We start from the raw sequence: 19,091 nt of genomic DNA on the forward strand, positions 1-19,091 counted from the left end.
CGTTAATTAACTGATGATTCCAAATGGTTTTTTTTTTGGATTGAGCACAACCATCTTATGTGAGTCACTCAGATACAATGTTACACCAGACCTGGCTTTAGGAGAGGGCTCCGGTATTTCAGTTCTGGGCACAGCTCACTTTAATTAAGTTAGAACTATTACAAGAGTCACTTATGGATTGTTCTTAATCTAGAAGTGTTCTGCACTTCACTTCAGCTGCACACGTCACCAACAGGTTTCAACCTGCCAACAGTTGTGACAGGTGAAATTAATCTTTCTGAATCATCAACACATTTGAAATGATTGTGCAGGAAATTAATTAGTGTCAAAAATAAAACAACAAATTATACATACTAAAAATACTGTTACAACACCTCTCTCACTATAATTCAGTACATTTTTCTCATAAATAGTCCCCTCTAGTTTCTTACTTTTTATCAGTTATTATTATAACTAATATATCAAAAGTAAATGTTTCATGTGTATAAGAAAACCAAATATTTAACTAACAATTTCAATTGTTTTTATGACTAACAATACAAGCAATGGTTAGATTTCAGGTTCAGGGATTTGAGCTATTAAATATTAAATTAATCAGGTGGAATTTATGCTTACTTTAATTGTTAGGGGACACAGAGTCAAGATAAATGTGTTAGTGACTGGGATTGTGTTTATGTAACTAAAAGATGGGTTGTGAAATTTTACAGACAGGAGAAGTAGCATTTTTATTTAAGGAACTTGTTTATTATATCCTGCTGTGGCTAACACTACTTTGTTACTGATCACCTATTCCAGTACTTTGCAACCTTTTCTATGCCCCGCTCATCTAGAAAATGTTTGATTTATGTTCACATTCCTTACAAAAGTAATATCACATTGAAGATGAAGATGTCTAATTTATAATTTTTGAACCACAAACAGAACAGTACTGTGGAGTGAACAAACTGAACTAAAAAAAATAACTTCACTGCATAAAATGTAATCTACCTATACAAATCTCAATAATCTTGCAAATGTGTCCCCTGTGAAAATTAGACACTCAATTGACGACCTGGGGGTTGGGGCTTCAAGTGTCACAAGGCAAAGACACATTATTAATGATCAAGGGGTTTGGAAGATTGGAGAACCCCATGAAGCAATGGCGGGGCATGCTGCTAAGCTATGAAACACATTTGACACGCTTTGTCCCCCTATAACACCTGCACTGCAGTTCAAAAACAGATGCTCTGCACTGTTAAAATTGCTGCAGTACTGCCAGGACCATTAGGAATTAGGGATGGGCTGACCGTAAGCAGCAGATGTTGCATCCATTTCAGTTCCTCACCTGGCAAAAGTGATAATCAAACCTTCAAGTCAGTGACGATTAGGGCGTACATTGAAATCAATACTAGACCTTGCTCTTCTCTATGGATCATTCTAAGGTCCAAATTCCCTTGTATTAAAAAAAGTTATTCATCCTTACAAGCAATCTTTCCACAGCAAGGAACCCGCAAGAATGCGCATTTCTGCAGCTCATTCACAGGTGACAATTGCACACGATGCTTGATCATTTTCAAATCACAGAACAGGAGCAGTATCTAATAAATAACCTACAAATGATTGCACATTGCAAGACGCTGATTGTATCATGATAAAGCAGAACAATGCACCTTGCTTAGTTTTAGTGAAATGCGATGCTGCCGTTGCTTTGTTGCACCACAAGAAATGCCATCTCGATCCTCCTGGGGGTGCAGGCACCTCAGATTGTGAACCCCTGACCTATCTGGACCTTGAAGGAATGTGTTCACCATGGAAAAATTTTTTTGACAAAGCCAGACACTTTTTCTGAAAGCAGGCCCTGATGTGCATATCCTGCTGCTCTTTGTTGCCGCACTACTGAAGTGAACCTTTAATTCAGATATCTCATTCCACCACAGAGGCACCTGTAACAATATTTGAAACATATTTGAATGTTACACTGAAATAAGAAGTGATTTATTAGAGGGTTACTCAAGTTTTAGCGTGTTGTGTCTATGCACTTGTATGATGTGAGAGGAACTCAAGTACAGAAATCTTTGAAAGCTAACGAGTGTTTGACATGGCTTCAACACAAGAACATGTTTGTTGAAACATGGTGGCACCAGTATGGCAACATACCGAGTTTTGGTAAAACTGAAGAGAAAAAAAAAGAATCGGAAGCTATTACAGCCAACGTAAGCTGCACAAGACGTAAAGAATCCCAATTGCCAGTTTCCAATGGGATCCCAAGGTAAAGACAAAGAGCGTTTGTGAGTAGAATTAAACATTTTATAAGACAGTGAATACAATTGTTCATTGGCGAAGATGAGAAGTGTACTGAAGCCTACTGGAAAAAACAGACTTTGATGATTCTAATTAAACCCTTACCTGGAGAAGATGGAAGGAAGAATTCACTCTGTATAAAGACCTTACAGTGGGTGATGAAACAGAGGAGTACCAAGTGAAACTTTTACATTACCTAATTGGTGAATAAAGGCAGAGAAGTGTACCAAACTCTGTGGGTTGGTACAGAAGGGGGTGTTATTCATACTGTAGATGAGGTTGTAGCAGTACTAGACAGATTTTGCGATCCCAAGAAAAATTAAACAATAGAAAAATACAATTTCTTTACATGCAGTTTGAGCCAGGATGAGAGCCTGGACAAATATTGAACGGAATGGAAGACTCTTGCTGGCACATCGAACTTAGGGGTGATCACAGACTCTCTTATCTGAGACAGAATAGTGTGAGGGAAATGGGACTCCCATTTAAGACAGTATCTACTCAGAGACCCTAACCTTATCCTTGATAAGTGTATGCAGGTAGGAAAAGCTGCAGAGCTGTTGAGACAAAGAGTGAAAGTCATTGAAACTCAGACTTCCACAACAGAACAAATTATGTCAGCAAATAAAAGCAGAGACGAAAAGGAGAACCCCTTGGTGAAAGAGGCATGATACAATGCAGATACTGTGAGAGGAAGCACGAGCGCAACAAGTAGAAATGCCCTGCCTACCGGCAAAAGTTCAAACAGTATGGCGAAAACTTTGCAGTTCTTTGTAAAGATACAGGGATAAACAAATAAGCAGCAGTCCTCACTATGGGACATGCTGATGCTGATACAGAAGTGAGGATGAAGTAATGACTATCACCTTGGGCACTGGGTCAGGGAGCATTAACATGGTGCATTCCAGCACAACTGTTTATGCAGTAAAGCATGTCAACAAAAAGCCAGTCTGATTTCAGTTGCATTCTGGTGCTACTTGCAAAATAATTCCATCAAATATACTGAAGGGCACAGAGATGCATGCTTGCAACCAGGTATTAGTAAAGTACAATGAAACAACTCTAACACCACTTGGGAGGTTAATTTTAGAAATCACTAAACCGCACAATGGATAAAGAAACAAACTGGATTTCATTGTAGTTGAGAAAGGTGTATACAAGCCCATCCTAGGTGGTAAGGCATGCCAAGAAATGGAGTTGATTACAGTGATTCATCAGAATTTTATGGCGATTGACAAGGCAAAAGTATGGATGAGGGAACAGATAGAACTGGATGCTGATGTCTTTCATGAAGATGGTATTTTTGAAGGAAAACTGAAACTTGAAGTGGACAATAGTGTGGAACCTGTGAAATTATCAAAAAGAAGTGTTCCCACAGCCCTTTATGAACTATTCAAGGAAGAATTAAAAGACCTACAGACAAAAAGTATTACAGCTCTAGTGGACAAAAGCACAGAGTAGATTAGTAAGATTGTGGTAGTGCAGAAACAATCAGGAAACTAGAAGTGTGCATTGATCCCAAATCTTTAAACAGGGTGTTCAGGAGAAGCCATTATGTATTTGCCTAGAATTGAGGATGTATTGCCTAATCTGATAAAGCACATGTATTCTCTGTTTGTGATGTGAAAAATTGATTCTGGCATGTGGAGTTGGAAGAATAATCCAGCTACTGCACCACATTTGCCACGCCAATGGTTCGCTACAGTTGGCTATGTATGCCAAAGGGAATTAGCCCAGCACGTATAGAATTCCAGGAGTCAAAACTATTGCAGAGGAAATACTTATTGTGGGTGAGAGAGATAACAATGAGGAAGAAATGTTTTTAAACAGATTCAGGCTGAACCCAGGCAAACTGCACCTCTGGTTGAAAGAAGTCCCCTACATAGGTCACCTCCTCATAGCTGAGGCAGTAACGATTGACCCGAAGAAAGTGACAGCCATTAGACAGATGCCAAGACCTAACCTAAAGATGTCATGGGAATACAGCATCTTCTGGGCATAGTTAACTGTCCTCTATGGAAGAAAAATTGGACTTAGGCTTCATATAGGCATTTAGGATAAAGTGTTTGGATATGCTTTCCATATTAAAATATAGCATCCACCTTTTGAAGTATAAAAAGGTTAATAAATGTCAGGAAACCAGATAAAGGTCAAATGAACAACAAAGACAAGAATATACCAGGAGCAGGTTGATGTAATACACCAAATGTATGATTAAAAGATCAGCAGATGTCCTGTAAACAATAAAACTGGACAGTTGTCACATACACAGAGATGTCAAGAGTAATATCTAAACTAAGAGATATTGAAGAACAACGGCATAATGGAGAATGATATTTATTTAGGCTGATTGTGCTCTATGCTAAACACCTCATGTCTTTTAACTAGAGTATGATACAGTATGTAAACATTTATCAGCACTGTTATATAAATTCAGTTATCAATAAGTATGAGCTTCTGCTTTCATTAAGTAACATTCTCATGCGATAACAGACTGCTGCGAGAAATGCTCCCTCCTCAGCAAGGTGCTGCAGGTGTAATAAATCACACAGATGGACAAGCATTTCTCCTGCCTGATTACTGAATAAAAGGTTTAATCAGATTTGTCCTGTTAGAGGATAAGTTTCTTGCTGTCCTGTTAAAGAATAAGTTTCTTTCTTTAATTAAGAAGTGATTTTTACAACACTTGCCAGATTCTGCAACCACACCTCTGTGTTATGCGAGCCCTTACAGCTTACTTACAAAGATGCATTGTGGGAATGGATGGAAGTTCATGAATAGGCATCTGAAAGGTCAAAGAGGTTATCTCAGAGGCCCCAGTGTTAAAGTATTTCAACCCATTGTAACAACTTACCCTACAATGTGATGCATCAGAAAGCGGGCTTGGAGAAGCCTTGATGCAAGAAGGACAACCCATTGCATATGCAAGTAGAGCACTGACAAACTGGAAAGGATTATGCACAAATTGAAAAAGAGTTGCTGGCAGCAGTGCTAGAAATGGAAATGTTTCACCATTTCATGTAGACATGAAGCCATATAATGAGGAAACCCCTACTAAGTGCACCATAAAGGCTGCAATGCATGATTATGAGACTCCAGTGGTATCACGTCAAGCTTCCTTATAGGCCAGAAAAGCAGAGCCTATCTTAACATCCACAACAGGGGATCGGTGGACTATGAAGTGGAGTTGTACTTGACTGTATCAAGTGAGAGACTGAAGACTATTCAGAGACCCACTGAATTAGACAATGAGCTTCAAGCCTTAAAGAATGTGATTCTGCATGGTTGGCTGGAAGTGAAGGAACATCTGCCTATTAACATAACCAACTACTTCCACAATCAGGATGAGTCTAATGTACAAAACAGAGTAATTTTTTACAGCTGAAAGATTTATCATACCAGCAGCCCTAAAACTGGAAATGATGCAAAGGGTCCATTCTCCTCATATTGGAACTGAAATATACCTGAGACAAGGCCATAACTGTACTTATTGGCCAGGCATGAATGCACAGTTGAAAACATTCATGGAACTATGCAGTAAATATTCAGTGGTTGTGGGGGGGATTAAACAGCAGAAAGAAACCCTGAGAACTCATGGACAACCAACATGGCCCTGGGAAGAATAGGGACTGATTTGTTCCACCTCAATGATAGAGACTACCTGAAAACAGTGGATTACCTATCTAACTTCTGGGAAGTGGAATATTTAGAATACACGAACTCAGAACAGTTTGTCATTATGGAATCCTGGAGATAGTGTTCTCTGACAATGGCCCCCAGTATTTGTCAGAAGAATTCAAAAAAAGTCATCAAAACCTGGGACTTCACACACAAAACACCCGCAGCTGGAAAGTTGAGGGGGCAGTGAAAACAGTAGAAAGGCTGATGGCCAAGGCAAAAAGTGCTGGAAGTGATTCATACCTAAGAATGCTGGATCACAGAAATATACCCTGCCAAGGAACAGATAGCAGCCCAGCAATGGCACTGATGGGCAGATGCACTAATACTGCTGCCAATGAGTGACAGCTTACTACAACCAGTAAAGACAGAGGGTAAGCAGTCGAGGTATGCAAGCAGCCAGCTGCAACAGAGTCAATATTATGGCACCTCAGCTAAAGATCTCCCAAAGGAAGAAGTAAGAAACCAACCACTCGCAGGGAAAACACACTGTTGACCAAAGGAGACAGTAGTGAGACCTGTGGAACAGCAATCATATGAAGTTGAGATGGATAATGGGCAAATTGTGAAGAGGAACAGAAGCCACCTATGGTGCAGCAAAGAAACAGAAGATGGCTTTCCTACCATGGGAGAGCCAATTCCAGAAAAACAAGACCCAGACAATCACAGACCTTGGAAAGAGGGGATAGCTGCTATGATGAAGAAATAACACACTACGCAGATGACCAAAACGTTGAAAATCAGATACCTTTAAAATATGGTACGTTCAATGGTAGGACCATTCTGATGCCAGCTTATTTCAAAGATTTTGAATGAGTTTTCAAATCCATAAGTCTGTTTGTAATTACTACAATAATTATTATTGTTATTATTGGTATTGTGATAACTAGTAGTGTTATCTGGTATTATTTTCCTTGTTGTTTAGACTTCCAAAGTATATTAATAAGTGAACATTTAAAAAAAACCGTAACAATATATTGAACATATTTGAATGTTACACTGATTTATTAGAGAGTTATGTAAGTTTTAGCGCGTTGTGTCTACGTACTCGTATCTTAAATAGTAGAACTTGCTTACTGAAACAGTGTCTACTGTGCCTGCTGTCAATGCCCATGGCGCTCTTCCTATTGGAATGACAGTTGTAATTAGTTATGCAGCACGTACTTTTATTTACAGTACATTTTACATATAATATAACACGTAGATCTCGGAATACTAACAGTGGAGTATCTTATGTGTGTGTGTGTGTGTGTGTGTGTGTGTGTGTGTGTGTGTGTGACAGTGTGCTGATGAGTGCAACTGCGCCGTGTCTTGCCAGGTTTAAATTCTGGGTCCAGCAGACCCTCTTAACTCAAAGTATGAGTGAATCCAACCTGCTCTGCTACAGTTGGTTTGTTATCATCGTTTACAATGACAGGATGCATAGACCTCAACTTGCAAAGAATAGATGATGGATTATTACAAAGATGTGAGATGTCCTCCGCAATATATTCACTACAGTTTTTATGGCAATTCTAAGTGGAAATTATTCCAGGCCAGATCTCATATGCGATCCTTCCATTGCATCTCTCAAACTTATTTGCCAATCTAAAATATATGACGCTCTTTTTTAATTCAAGATACTTTTTTAATTTGATCTGAACCCGGGTGCACATTGTACGCAAAGTACGAATAACCCCTTAGTCAATCCAGCCACAGGACCTCACTATCAGCGGTAGTGATATATTTGATTGTGATAGTCTTTTCTTTTAACAAACTCGTTAATTTTGTGCGGCAAAAATAATACAAATATAAAGTATTCATAATTGAAATATCTTATCACATAATGGAATAATATAATATGTCCCATGGTAATTTAAGGATGTCATCTTTCTCAAATGTGATCGCCTATTTTATTACAAAGTAGAAGGGTAAGCCTTTATTTTCGGTCTACTCGGTTTTAATTAACTTAGAACAAAGGGAAGATTTAAGGAGAAATGAGGAGGCTGAATTTTTAAAGTTTTTTTAATCTATAACACTGGGACTCTGGAACCCCAAAGAACTGTCTATTAGATAGATAGATAGATAGATAGATAGATAGATAGATAGATAGATAGATAGATAGATACTTTAAATGCGATCGCAAGAAAAGATCAGAATCAATAATGATGATAAAATATAACATATTTATTAATGTATTATGAGCAAGGCGTCTTATTTTATTAAAACTATTGTTTGTCGAGTTAGTTGTGTTTTTTTAGACATCAGACATTGGAAGCAGCTTACGAAACCATCTCGCCGTAGCAGAGAAAAATAAATAGTTTAGCAGGCGTCATTGAACTGTCAGTTTGTGTAACGTTAATACAAATGGCCAGGAGATGTCACTATTAAGGCGAGAGTCAAAATGCTTCAAAGCCTCGACGCGGTTTCTGACACAATTGCTTTAAATGTGGGCACTTCATGATGTTTCACTCCGCCCATCATTGCCTACACAATGCAGCCGCTTCAAATCCATACAGTACATCTCGTTTCTCCTAGCTACTGAGCGGCGCAATACGTAACACCATGCGCAGCAAAACGTGACCAATCAGTGATTGGTTGTGACTCACACCGCAGTCATATGGTTAACGCTACAAATATCATGTGGATTATTGAGTCAGTGTTTTAAGTTTAGGCCGAACGAGGAAGTGGTGTTGGTTTCTAACGTAACTTTTTGAAGAATGAGACATGTTGATCTGAGATATTACAGGTTGCGCTGTGTAAACCAGGACCGTTTTCTTTGTATAGTGTCTCTCACTGGCTAGGTGGGTTGGATTTAGTAACTTTATAAAGCGCCTACTCCATTCTTTAGTCTTCCCTTTTGAAACTTGTTAACTTACCAATTTTAAGAAAAAATACTTGAGTAGAGCGGTGTCAATTATTCTAAACAAAGACAAGAAGCCTCATGATAAAAATGCCGTTTTTTGCCCAAAACTGATTCTCACCGATGACAAGTGGGGGTATTTACTGAAAGGAAAAAAGCAGGGATCTGAATCGATTAAAAAAATACTATCCGCCTTTGTTCATCACCGTCAATGAAAATGTATACTCTTCAAAAGTGACCTGACTTCGAACGCCGTTGTTTTGCCACGCACCAGCTCGCCCATTTGGACAGTTTCATCTCTAAGAGATTTAATGCTTTTGTGTTTTGATAGAATCATAGTGTACCTGTGGAATTGTTGGGTTAGTCAACAGAGTGTACTTTCTGGCACGCTAAAAAAAAAAAGATTTCCGTAGCTGATATCGTGCTTAAAAACTGACACTTACTTGAATGGTTATGTTGCGTTCTTTGAATAAATTAGCGGAGATACTGCAAATTGGAATAATAGGTAGGGATATTCATTACACATTTTCGCAGAAAATTGTTCTTATGACATATAGCACTCAGCTGGCTGGCGAGTTAAATACAGAGATACTGGGCGGCTCGGAGATTACGTTCGCAGGCACAGCACGTGTGTAGAGTATAATTTCAGGTCGTTGATGGTGATGAACAATTGAGGATAGTATTTGCGGACTTTTAACCCAGGTTTTAATGCATGTCCATATAATACATGCTTATTTCCATTAAATCAGTGTATTCAAAGTCAACAGTCGTTGCGATCGTTTCATTTTTACTTCGACATGACCGTGCATCATATGTTATGCCAATTTGACCCCTTAATACATTGGCCTCCTTTTCAGCTCGTATTTTAGAAGGACATTCAAATTCAGTTTGTACTTGATCAAGTAGTATTTTGTTAAAAGTTCGGGTTTAAGGTCCTTGTTTAAGTTTATACTATGCCATTAATTTAAAATTCCTTAAGGTTGATTATGTGATTAACTTTACGATTCAGTGTCTGTTTACGTCAGGATTATTGTTAGATTCAATTAATCGCGGTTATTTTCATATATGTGATTAATTTTTAATAGATTCCCAGCCCACTGTGTGTGTCTAGATAGATATATACCTCTGTATATATATATATATATATATATATATATATATATATATATATATATATATAGATATATAGATATATAGATATATAGATATATATATATATATAGATATATATATATATAGATAGATAGATATATACCTCTGTATATATATATATATATATATATATATATATATAGAGAGAGAGAGAGAGAGAGAGAGAGAGAAGAGTATTTCATTTGGTATATGGGGAGATATGAAAAATTTAATCTTTATTTAATTAAGAAAATGTTGCCTTAATACTGTCAGAACGTCCGCTTTAATCACTGTTGTTTGTGTAGCAGTGATAGGATTTACAAATGTGGGATTTAAAAACCTTTTCTTGGATTTAATAATATTTATTAGGGTTAAAAAATACTGTAGCATTAACTTAACATATTTACCTTAAGTACTACTAAATATCTGCACATCTTTCAAAAGTGAATCACTGGGCCACTGTGATAAGTCTTTTCAGCCTGTTGAATTGTATCTTTAAATATTATGGCATACTTGAAGTTTTACAAATTAGACACATATCATGTAAATTTTTTTCCTAAGTAATAATAGCATTATTTTTCTTCATAACATTAAATGTTTAGTACTGTATACTGTTTTCATTTTTTAAAAAAGTTTTTTTTTTCCTCGTAAATTCTAGTTAATCGTATAGGCAGGTACACTCTCTCCCATTGTCTTATTATTTTGTCCTGCATTTCAAAGGAGTGATGGCCTCTGATGGAAACACCTCAGTTTTGATAGGAACCATGGATGATATCATACAGAGGACCCGCATTACTACGCTGATTCAAGGCAGGGAAGTGGTAGTCTTTTACCACAAAGGAGAATTTTACGCAATGGATATGCGCTGTTATCGTGAGTATGAATGTACTTTTGCTTAATGATAAATTCACTACAGTACCACAAATGTTTTGATATTGTTTTTTTGTCTTTCAACAAGTCAGTATTTTTCCCCTTAGAGTGCAAAACTTAAGTAATTTGCAATGCCGTGCTGTTGTAAGTTCATCTAGGCTTTATCCAAGACTTGCTAATACTGACCTTAGTTGTTAGTGTCATTACAACAATCTTACTCTTTACTTAGCATAAATCTACATTTAATTCCACAGATGCAGGAGGTCCATTGCACTTGGGAGACATAGAGGCAAGTTAAACAATTTCTTTGCGTTTTTAAAAAAGAGAGGTAATACAGCCGTGTCATTATATGTTGGTGGAAGCAGGATATTTTCTTGTTTTACATCGGACACCTCACACAACTTTCTGATCACAACTCAAGGTCACAAGGAAAAAAATTGTATTGTCTCTTTATGAAGTGGAAAAATAGCTGTGAATAGCAAAAAGACATTCTCTTGAATATCTTTCACTTGCAATCATTAAACTAATTTTAAAAAAAGGTAATTATTTACAGTATAATATTGTATTTTGTTTACATGAAAAAATTCTGTCACATTAGGTTCAAACAAGTCACTATTTGTATTTGACATGAAAATTGTGCTCCACGAGCATATCCTTTTTTTAGGGTGAAAAAATAGTAAATGGTGGATCACACACAATAAAGAAAGCTGAAAGCCTAAATCTAATTCACAGAAAAGTTAGCTTTAAGATTTGAAACTTAAATTACTAGCTGCATGTTGCAAAGAGAAAGAGATATACAACAAATATCCTTAGCAGTGCAGAAAAGAAGCAAAGTACAGGGATATTTGTGTGAAGTATTGAATAAAAATGATTTAAATAGTTGAATGCTTATCGGTTTTGTATTATGTAGTATATAATAATATTGCAAGTAGAAAAATAATGGTTGCATAAAGATTATGTTCTTCACCTTTTTTATAATTAACCTCAATCCTTTAACCTTCTGAAAAATATGCACTAGATTTATCAATTATTTATCAGTAATACCTCTTCTGAAATTATTCCAGACTTCCGAAGATATCTCTGGTTATAAAATTAATTGGTGAAATAGTGTCTGGTTTTTGTAAGTCAACAATGAAAGGCCTGTCACTAAATGGATCAAATATAGAGGAATTAACATTCACACTTTCCAAATCTGATAGTATGTTTAAACAAGGAATGTATTTTTAATATTATCGTTTTGATCATAGACTGACTTCGCACTTTTCCTCTCTGCTTAAATTGTGTCATACCTTTTCTAAATCGCAATGCTGTTGTCCGCAGTAGAGTCAGAACTGGAGTTCCCCTCCCTGGCTTGCTGTTCAGTCCCCGAGTGTACATGGTGTAGTCTGTACAAATCTTGTTTTATTTGGCTTATTGCTATTCCTGGCTACTTATTGACAGATATCTAGTATCACATTACAAATTTGAAGATCTTACCTTTCCTAATGTTCCAATGAAAACCTTTATTTCATTTTGGTGCAGTAATCTCCAATGCAACACACACGTGGCGTTTTCTGGATACAGGATACATGCTTAATTGGCATTTTTAATCCTTTTTTCATTATGATTTAATTATTGATGGCCACCCTTGTAATTAATATGTGTAATCTTAACAGGTATATAAAAGCTCAGTATTTTTCTCACCTCTACCTTGTTTTTCTTCCTGAAATTCACTTTGCTATAAAAACATAAAGCATCAGTCCACATGAAATCTTTTCTCAATTTAAGGGGCTTGTTTCTCATCTGTAAAATGTACTACTCAGATTCTCCAATAAAAATCATCTTAATAATAAATATTGGCTACACAGTTGTCCACCAGGAAGTCTGCTCTTGTGTTTTATACTATCTTTCCTCGTAAACATGAGGTCTTGCTCCATCTTGTTTGACTGGACTGAACGAAAGTCTTCATTTATATGTTTTTGCAACTAACTACTGGCTTGCAGTCAACTACACAAATATTTACATTTCTGCACTCTTTCTTTAGTCAGTAACAGGTGCATATATGCCATTTTCTTAGACACTTTAGAATTCTAAAGATTAAAGAAGAAATACTTGACAGTATACCTATACTGATTCAATAAGAACACTAATAAAAAGAAAAAAATAGTTAATATCCAGTATCTGCCCTACACTTTTTAAATTTTTACTCTTGAATATTGCTTTCTTTGCATCACTTTTTTATGAAAATTGAATAACAACCTTCTGATTTATTTGATACTTTAAAAGGTAATATTGCAGTTGTAAAGTTGTAACTAGAATAATGTTTTAGAATATTTTTAGTTTAACATTGTAATTTAAATGCTTTCCATTTTTCTTAAATTATCAGCTAATAAGATATGCCTGTCTTGCCCAGTATTATGTGTTAATTTCCTGTTTTCTGTTTTTGCAGGATATTGATGGCAAAGTGTGCATTATCTGTCCATGGCACAAGTATAAAATAACTCTGACTGATGGAGAAGGGCTGTATGAAGCATGTAATCCCAGTGATTTTTCAACCAAGTGGTGCTCTAAAGGGGTAAAGCAAAGAACTCATTTAGTTCATGTAGAAAATGGGAATGTATATGTTACACTTTCAGACTTATCTTCTCCTATTGACTCTGACTACTATCAGTCTGAAAAATTCAAAGAATCAGTAAAAGTGCCACAGAGAAAGTAGATTACTGCTATTCCCTTTTTTTCTTTGTTAGTATTAAATGGTGTTTTCCAACTGTAAATTTATTTATGATGTATTGTTTTCCCAAGATTAGATAGAGGAGATATGGATCTCCAGTGATACATTTTTTAACCAAGTTTGAATTGTTATTACGAGTTTGTTTGTTGTATTTAATTAACAGATTATTTCATGAAGTAATTCAATGACTTTGAATTGTGGAAAAGCTGCAGAAGCATACAAAGTAAGTTCTTTAAGACCACTGTAATTTATGTAAAAATACTGTGGTCATGTAGTCAAGGCTTCTGGCTTGTGTGTTAAATCTCTCTATTATTAAAAAAAAAATCCTGGAAAGGAAAAGCAGGACGACGAGACGTGAAGACATTTAAAAGACCCACAAGACAAAAAAGACTGGACACTGAGCGTCTCGCGGGGACCATAAACATGACACTTGCTGCTAAGAGATTGTCCCAGGGCCGTCTCGTGGGGACAAGGAACATGAGATTCTTGCAAGACACGCCCTTCTTATCATATAAGTGCATGGCCAGCAAAACACTCCGTTCATGTAAAGGCACGTAGCACACACAGATCCTGTGCTCTCAGCAAAGAAGAAAGAGCAGCGCGGAGAAAAGAGACCCAAAAGCATTGAAGAGAAAAAAAGGCAGATAAGAGATTATGAAAGCAGTGGAATTCGAAAGGTTCAAACAAACAATGGCGCGATACACATGCAGAGAAAGGTACAGAATATTAAAGTAGCAAAATTCGAAAGCATTTTAGCGTACCAGCCAGATTGAAGCCTTTTTTGTTTTAAGTGACTGTTAGGTCTGATTGAGGAAGGGCGGAGTACAGTACGGAAGACTGATAGCGGGGTACTAATTGATGCGGTAAGGGGGAGGGGCTAGACCTGGGGGAGGAGGGGTCAGAGAGGGTGCTAGAAAGTTGTGTTTAGGGTTACGAAGTCGGCAATCATTCAAGTAGAACTTTTGTGACACTTTATTACGTCAGTTGCTACGGGAATGAAAAAAAAGATAGAGATCGCATTAGTGCAAATAAAAGGTAATTAATCCATCAGAAGCAGGCGTAATTGAAAAAAATAGCAGGACAAATCGAGGTCAGAAATAAAAGGCAAAGAGTAGAAAACAAAGTCATTTCGCCGTCATCAATCATCATTCAATGCACAAAACGTGGATTTACACAACAATGGACCATACGCTATGAGAATCTGTGGTCCCACACCAGTCAAAGCAACAACGTTTAATTTCAAAGAATACACAATTCAGTCAGGTGTATATTTATGATCACGGAGAAGCGATGTAAATTTTAACAGGCGACAAGAAAGGTAATGTATATATTCCGTGAATAACATTAGACATCAAAGGAGATCATGATATGCCATTCATATTAAAATGATTACCGTGAGAATAGCTTTTTCTATGACAATTAACAAATCACAGGGACAAACATTAGAAAAAGTCAGATTATTTATTAGAGAAACAGAAACAATATTCACTCACAGGCAGTTATACATTGCGTTGTCACAATGTGTCTCCAAAGACGGAATCAAAATTCAATGCGATCTTGAAGAAAAGGTAATTCCAAGTATTGTTTTTAATGAAGCTTTAAAGTAAAAGCAGTACAATTTGAAAGTATTGTAGTGTCCCAACCAAGTTGAAGCCTTTTTTGTTTTAAATGTCTGTTCGGTCCGATTGAGGGAGGGTGGAGTACAGCACGGAAGACTGATAGCAGGGTATTGATTGATGCAGTAAGGGGGTGCGAGACCGGGGGAGGAGAGGTTGGAGAGGGTGCTAGAAAGTTGTGTTTGGGGTTACGAAGTTGCCAATTGTTCAAGTAAAACTTTTGTGACACTTTATTATGTCAGTTGTTACAGTATCAAAAAAAAGATAGTAAAGATCACATTAGCGCAAACAAAAGGTAATTAATCATCAGAACCGAATGTAATTGAAAAAACAGCAGAACAAATCGAGGTCAGAAATAAAAGGCAAATATTGGAAAACAAAGGCTTTTCTCCTTGGCATCATTCAATGCACAAAAATGGATTTACACAATAATGGACCTTACGCTATGAGAATCTGTGGTCGCGCGCCAGTTAAAGCAATGATTCCAAAGGAAAAAAAAAAAAATTGTATATCCGATTTAACCAAACACAGGGGTTGGCGAGCGAAGCGAGCAGGCGGAGCCTCCAAGTCTTGTTAAATGTACATCTTATTTATACAGGTTATGTTTGGCCAGAATTACTCAATAATATAGAAAAATTTAGATGAGAACAGGCCATTCAGCCCAACAAAGCTTGCCAGTCCTGTCCACTTCAAATACTGAAAGTAACATCAAGTCTAGTTTTGAAGGCCTCTAGAAAGTCCTACTGTCTACCACAGTACTTGGTAACTTATTCGAGACATATCAGAATGTTTTGCCAAGATCAGGTCACTTTGCAAAGTTGGCAAATTTCTAAACCTATGATTCTTGGTACTGTCTTTTCCTTATTCATCATGAAGGTTGGATATTGGCACTCATTTTTGGTAATTTTTTTATGTTGTAAATTATTTTTAATTCTCAAAATTCTTCCTCAACTGAACTTTAATTTAGAAATGTATTTTGTACTAGTGGAAGCACCAGTATTGCCCGAGTATATTTCTATAAAGTGTTACTGTAGTAAAGCAAATATTTGAATTTTTTAAACGTTGTCCTTTTGCTGGCTGAAATGGAAGCGGCCCATCCATTTATAATATGTTTCTGTTAGCTTTCACATTTTCGTCTCTCATGAATAAAGAATTTGATCTTTTTCGTGTAAGATTATATTCACTAATTGCTGTAACTCATGAGGGCTACTTCTTTGTATTGTCTAGTTTAATGCGGTTTCACAAATGTATATTTAATCCAATGTTAGTAAACCTAATAGCTTTTTAATAACTGAATCCATTGTCCACAAAAAGCATCGACAGTAGGGGACTGGGAGGTTCACAAACATCATTGCCGCTCTCTGATTATTACAGAACACCATACCAGTGTTAGTATTGGACAGTGTTAAAAATGATTGAAAATTGATTAATTCCATGTTGATTTAACATTGTTACAAATCACAACACTGTGTTGGCATAAAATTATAACTGCCTCATCATAAAATGAACTTGAATAAATGTGTCTGCCATCAAGAAAGAGTAAAATTTACTAACACTATCCTCATTTGTGCTGTCTACCATTAACTTGGCATGCACCAAAATCGTATTTCACTCTGTTTCATTGTGGTTAATGTCTATCACAATTTAGTAACTATATGCAGGTGTACAACAGTGTTGGCTTTTTAGAAAATGCACAGAGTGCAATGAAATTCCTGTCAGTACTTTTGATCATCATGTAGCTGGTCTCAACCCACCTTGTCCAGTGGCCCAAATCTTGCACTGTTGGTTATATATAACATCACAAAATAGATGGTAATGACCAAACAGTCATGCTTTCTTTTTGCATACAATGTTGTGAAATTGATGCTAAACTTAGTTTTTAATTTGATCGTGAAACTCGCTGAAAAACTTGTTTTGAAATTTCTTGTGGTACTGAAAGAAAGGAACATTGTAACAGTTTAGAAACACCATACTCCTTTTTTTTTAAAGACATTTTCATTTTAATTTTGTAGTTGATTTTGTCATTTAAAGTAGAAAGTCGTGAACGTCATCTTAAAACTGACCTGGTTATTAATCGCTATCTGCTTCTGGGGGTTCCTCCTGAATTGACAGCAGTGGCAGGCAGTGATTGCTACACAGAACACATTAAATGAAAGATATTCCAACTCTGCACATTTAGAATCCTTAGATTTATACTTGATATCACTTTCATGATGAAATGTGGTAAAGCATGTAGGTTACATTTTACAGATAAATTGATAATTTAAATAATTAATATAGTTACTAATTACACATGTGGGGGCGTCACAGTGGTGGAGCAGTAGCACTGCTGCCTCGCAATAGAGAGTCACGTACCTGGTGTTCTCTGCCTGGAGTTTGCATGTTTTTCTAGTGGGTGTCCACAGTGTGCTCTGGTTTCCTTCCAAGGACATGCAGGTTTGGAGATTTGGTGATGCTAAAATGATGCTAGTGTATGTGTGTGCTTGTATTCACCGTGCAATGAGCTGATGCTCTGTCAAAGGTTTGTTTCAGCCTCATGCCTTGCCAGAATGGGCGTGTCCCTGGATTGATGGATGTCATTACACATCCAAACTTTTCAGAGATACTATGACAAGGTGTCCTGGAAATTTAATGGATGTTTCAGCATTGCCTGAATGTTTTTGTCACTGTGATGATATCTCCTGCTGCCACCTGGTGGAATCCTCCAGATTTACATAAAGTACGCACATAAGAATAAACAGTACATTCCTTGTGTAGCAGCAGTGTCTGCAGGCAAACATGTCATGTCACGTGAAGTATAAACCTGGCCTTAGACAAAATCTTTATTCCAGGCAAGACAATAAAATAGAAAAGCAAATGCTGTACCTGTGGTCTCAGATGAGATCTTGCATTAGCCAGTACAAAACTTTGTCTGTGTTGATAATGGTGTCCTTATCAGCGAAAGGCAATCCTGCTTCCTCATGGGAGCTGTAGTCCCTTCATTGGCACTGGTTTTTGTGTTGCCACCCATTATAACCCCTCTCTTCGATGCACCATATAGCCTGTATTTTTAGATGGACCAATGACAATGCACATGCAACATTTCATGAAAATCATTTTTTGTGCTTGCCAAATCTCTGCCGCTCGCGTTGTGAAGAGGGGGGCTGAACGCACCCCAAGGAGACGTGCTCGCTCCTCCGAAACCTCCTCTTAAATGGTGATACAATGGGAAACAGTTTTTTTTTCCCCTCCTCTTGCTCGATCAGCTGCTGCTGCTGCCGTGCCTCGTGATCTGCATCTCGCGCTGTGCTTTAATCATTTAAAAGCCTGTACAGCAGCTGTCCTTTTGTCTTACTGCCTTGTGTCTCTTCTCCCCCAGATATCCTCTGCTCCAGTTGGGGGTCCCGCTCCCGAGGTGTGCCCCTATGAAGAGGAAAATTTTGTATTCTTTTAATTGAGAGATGGAACTGTCCCCTCCAGCTACACACAGAACTTGATTCACTCCAGAGAGAGACTTGTGTTTGTTGGAAGTGTCTGAATAACGTTTCAGTCTCTAAAATCTCCTGCGTATCTGTGCAACTCTGTGACCCACTCATGATGATGTTACTTCCAGTTCCACAGCCCCCCGTGATGACTTCACTTCCTGTCCAGACCTTTAAAGCCGCCATTTTTACCACGTCATCAGTTCTGTTTTGGACTTTAAACAAGACACAACTCTACAAAATCTAGCCTTTTTTGCAGCCAAGGCATAATATACAGGTGGCTGCCCCCAACCCTTTTATGTCTCCTGTCTATTCTTGTGACACCATATACCATTTTAGTTTTACATTTGTAGTCTTAAAACATACAAAACTATTCATCCACCAAACAAGCAACAAATTAGTAATATACAACAGATAGTAAATATAATGATGCAAAGTATTTCTTGGTTCCAAGCACACCCACCTGGTACTTTTAAAATCAAAGTGTTTTCATCTCCATTTTA

At 37.1% G+C, this 19,091-nt stretch overlaps 2 protein-coding genes across 5 annotated transcripts in view; one reads left to right on the forward strand and one right to left on the reverse strand.

The window, feature by feature from the left end:
- LOC120532897 (interferon alpha-inducible protein 27-like protein 2A) overlaps nucleotides 1-12,171 on the reverse strand; it is a 56,362-nt gene extending 44,191 nt beyond the window's left edge. The window contains exon 1 of the mRNA XM_039759373.1: nucleotides 12,091-12,171. The gene's annotated coding sequence lies outside the window, so the exon portion shown is untranslated. The remainder of the gene's footprint in view (nucleotides 1-12,090) is intronic.
- rfesd (Rieske (Fe-S) domain containing) lies at nucleotides 8,497-18,688 on the forward strand. 4 transcript variants are annotated; one of them, XM_039759371.1, is made up of 5 exons: nucleotides 9,239-9,305; nucleotides 10,652-10,804; nucleotides 11,056-11,090; nucleotides 13,230-13,355; nucleotides 18,486-18,688. In XM_039759371.1, the coding sequence occupies exons 1-5, from the start codon at nucleotides 9,248-9,250 to the stop codon at nucleotides 18,558-18,560; spliced, it is 447 nt and encodes a 148-aa protein (XP_039615305.1). In that variant the 5' UTR covers nucleotides 9,239-9,247; the 3' UTR covers nucleotides 18,561-18,688. The 4 variants fall into 4 exon arrangements, with proteins under 4 accessions (XP_039615304.1, XP_039615305.1, XP_039615306.1 ...); XM_039759372.1 differs by lacking the exon at nucleotides 18,486-18,688 and adding an exon at nucleotides 13,675-13,835; XM_039759370.1 differs by lacking the exons at nucleotides 9,239-9,305; nucleotides 18,486-18,688 and adding an exon at nucleotides 8,497-8,741 and having other exon boundaries at nucleotides 13,230-13,652.
- The last annotated feature ends 403 nt before the right edge of the window (nucleotides 18,689-19,091 follow it).

This window comes from Polypterus senegalus, chromosome 7 (assembly GCF_016835505.1).
Source record: "Polypterus senegalus isolate Bchr_013 chromosome 7, ASM1683550v1, whole genome shotgun sequence".
Classification (NCBI taxonomy): domain Eukaryota; kingdom Metazoa; phylum Chordata; class Cladistia; order Polypteriformes; family Polypteridae; genus Polypterus; species Polypterus senegalus.

What these genes read in the sequence shown, in the direction of transcription:
- rfesd (XM_039759369.1), top strand. Translation starts at nt 9,248, where the DNA reads ATGGTTATGTTGCGTTCTTTGAATAAATTAGCGGAGATACTGCAAATT. An exon ending in AATGGATATGCGCTGTTATC is followed by an intron (nt 10,805 to 11,055) that starts GTGAGTATGAAT and finishes TTAATTCCACAG; the next exon opens with ATGCAGGAGGTCCATTGCAC. An exon ending in TGCACTTGGGAGACATAGAG is followed by an intron (nt 11,091 to 13,229) that starts GCAAGTTAAACA and finishes CTGTTTTTGCAG; the next exon opens with GATATTGATGGCAAAGTGTG.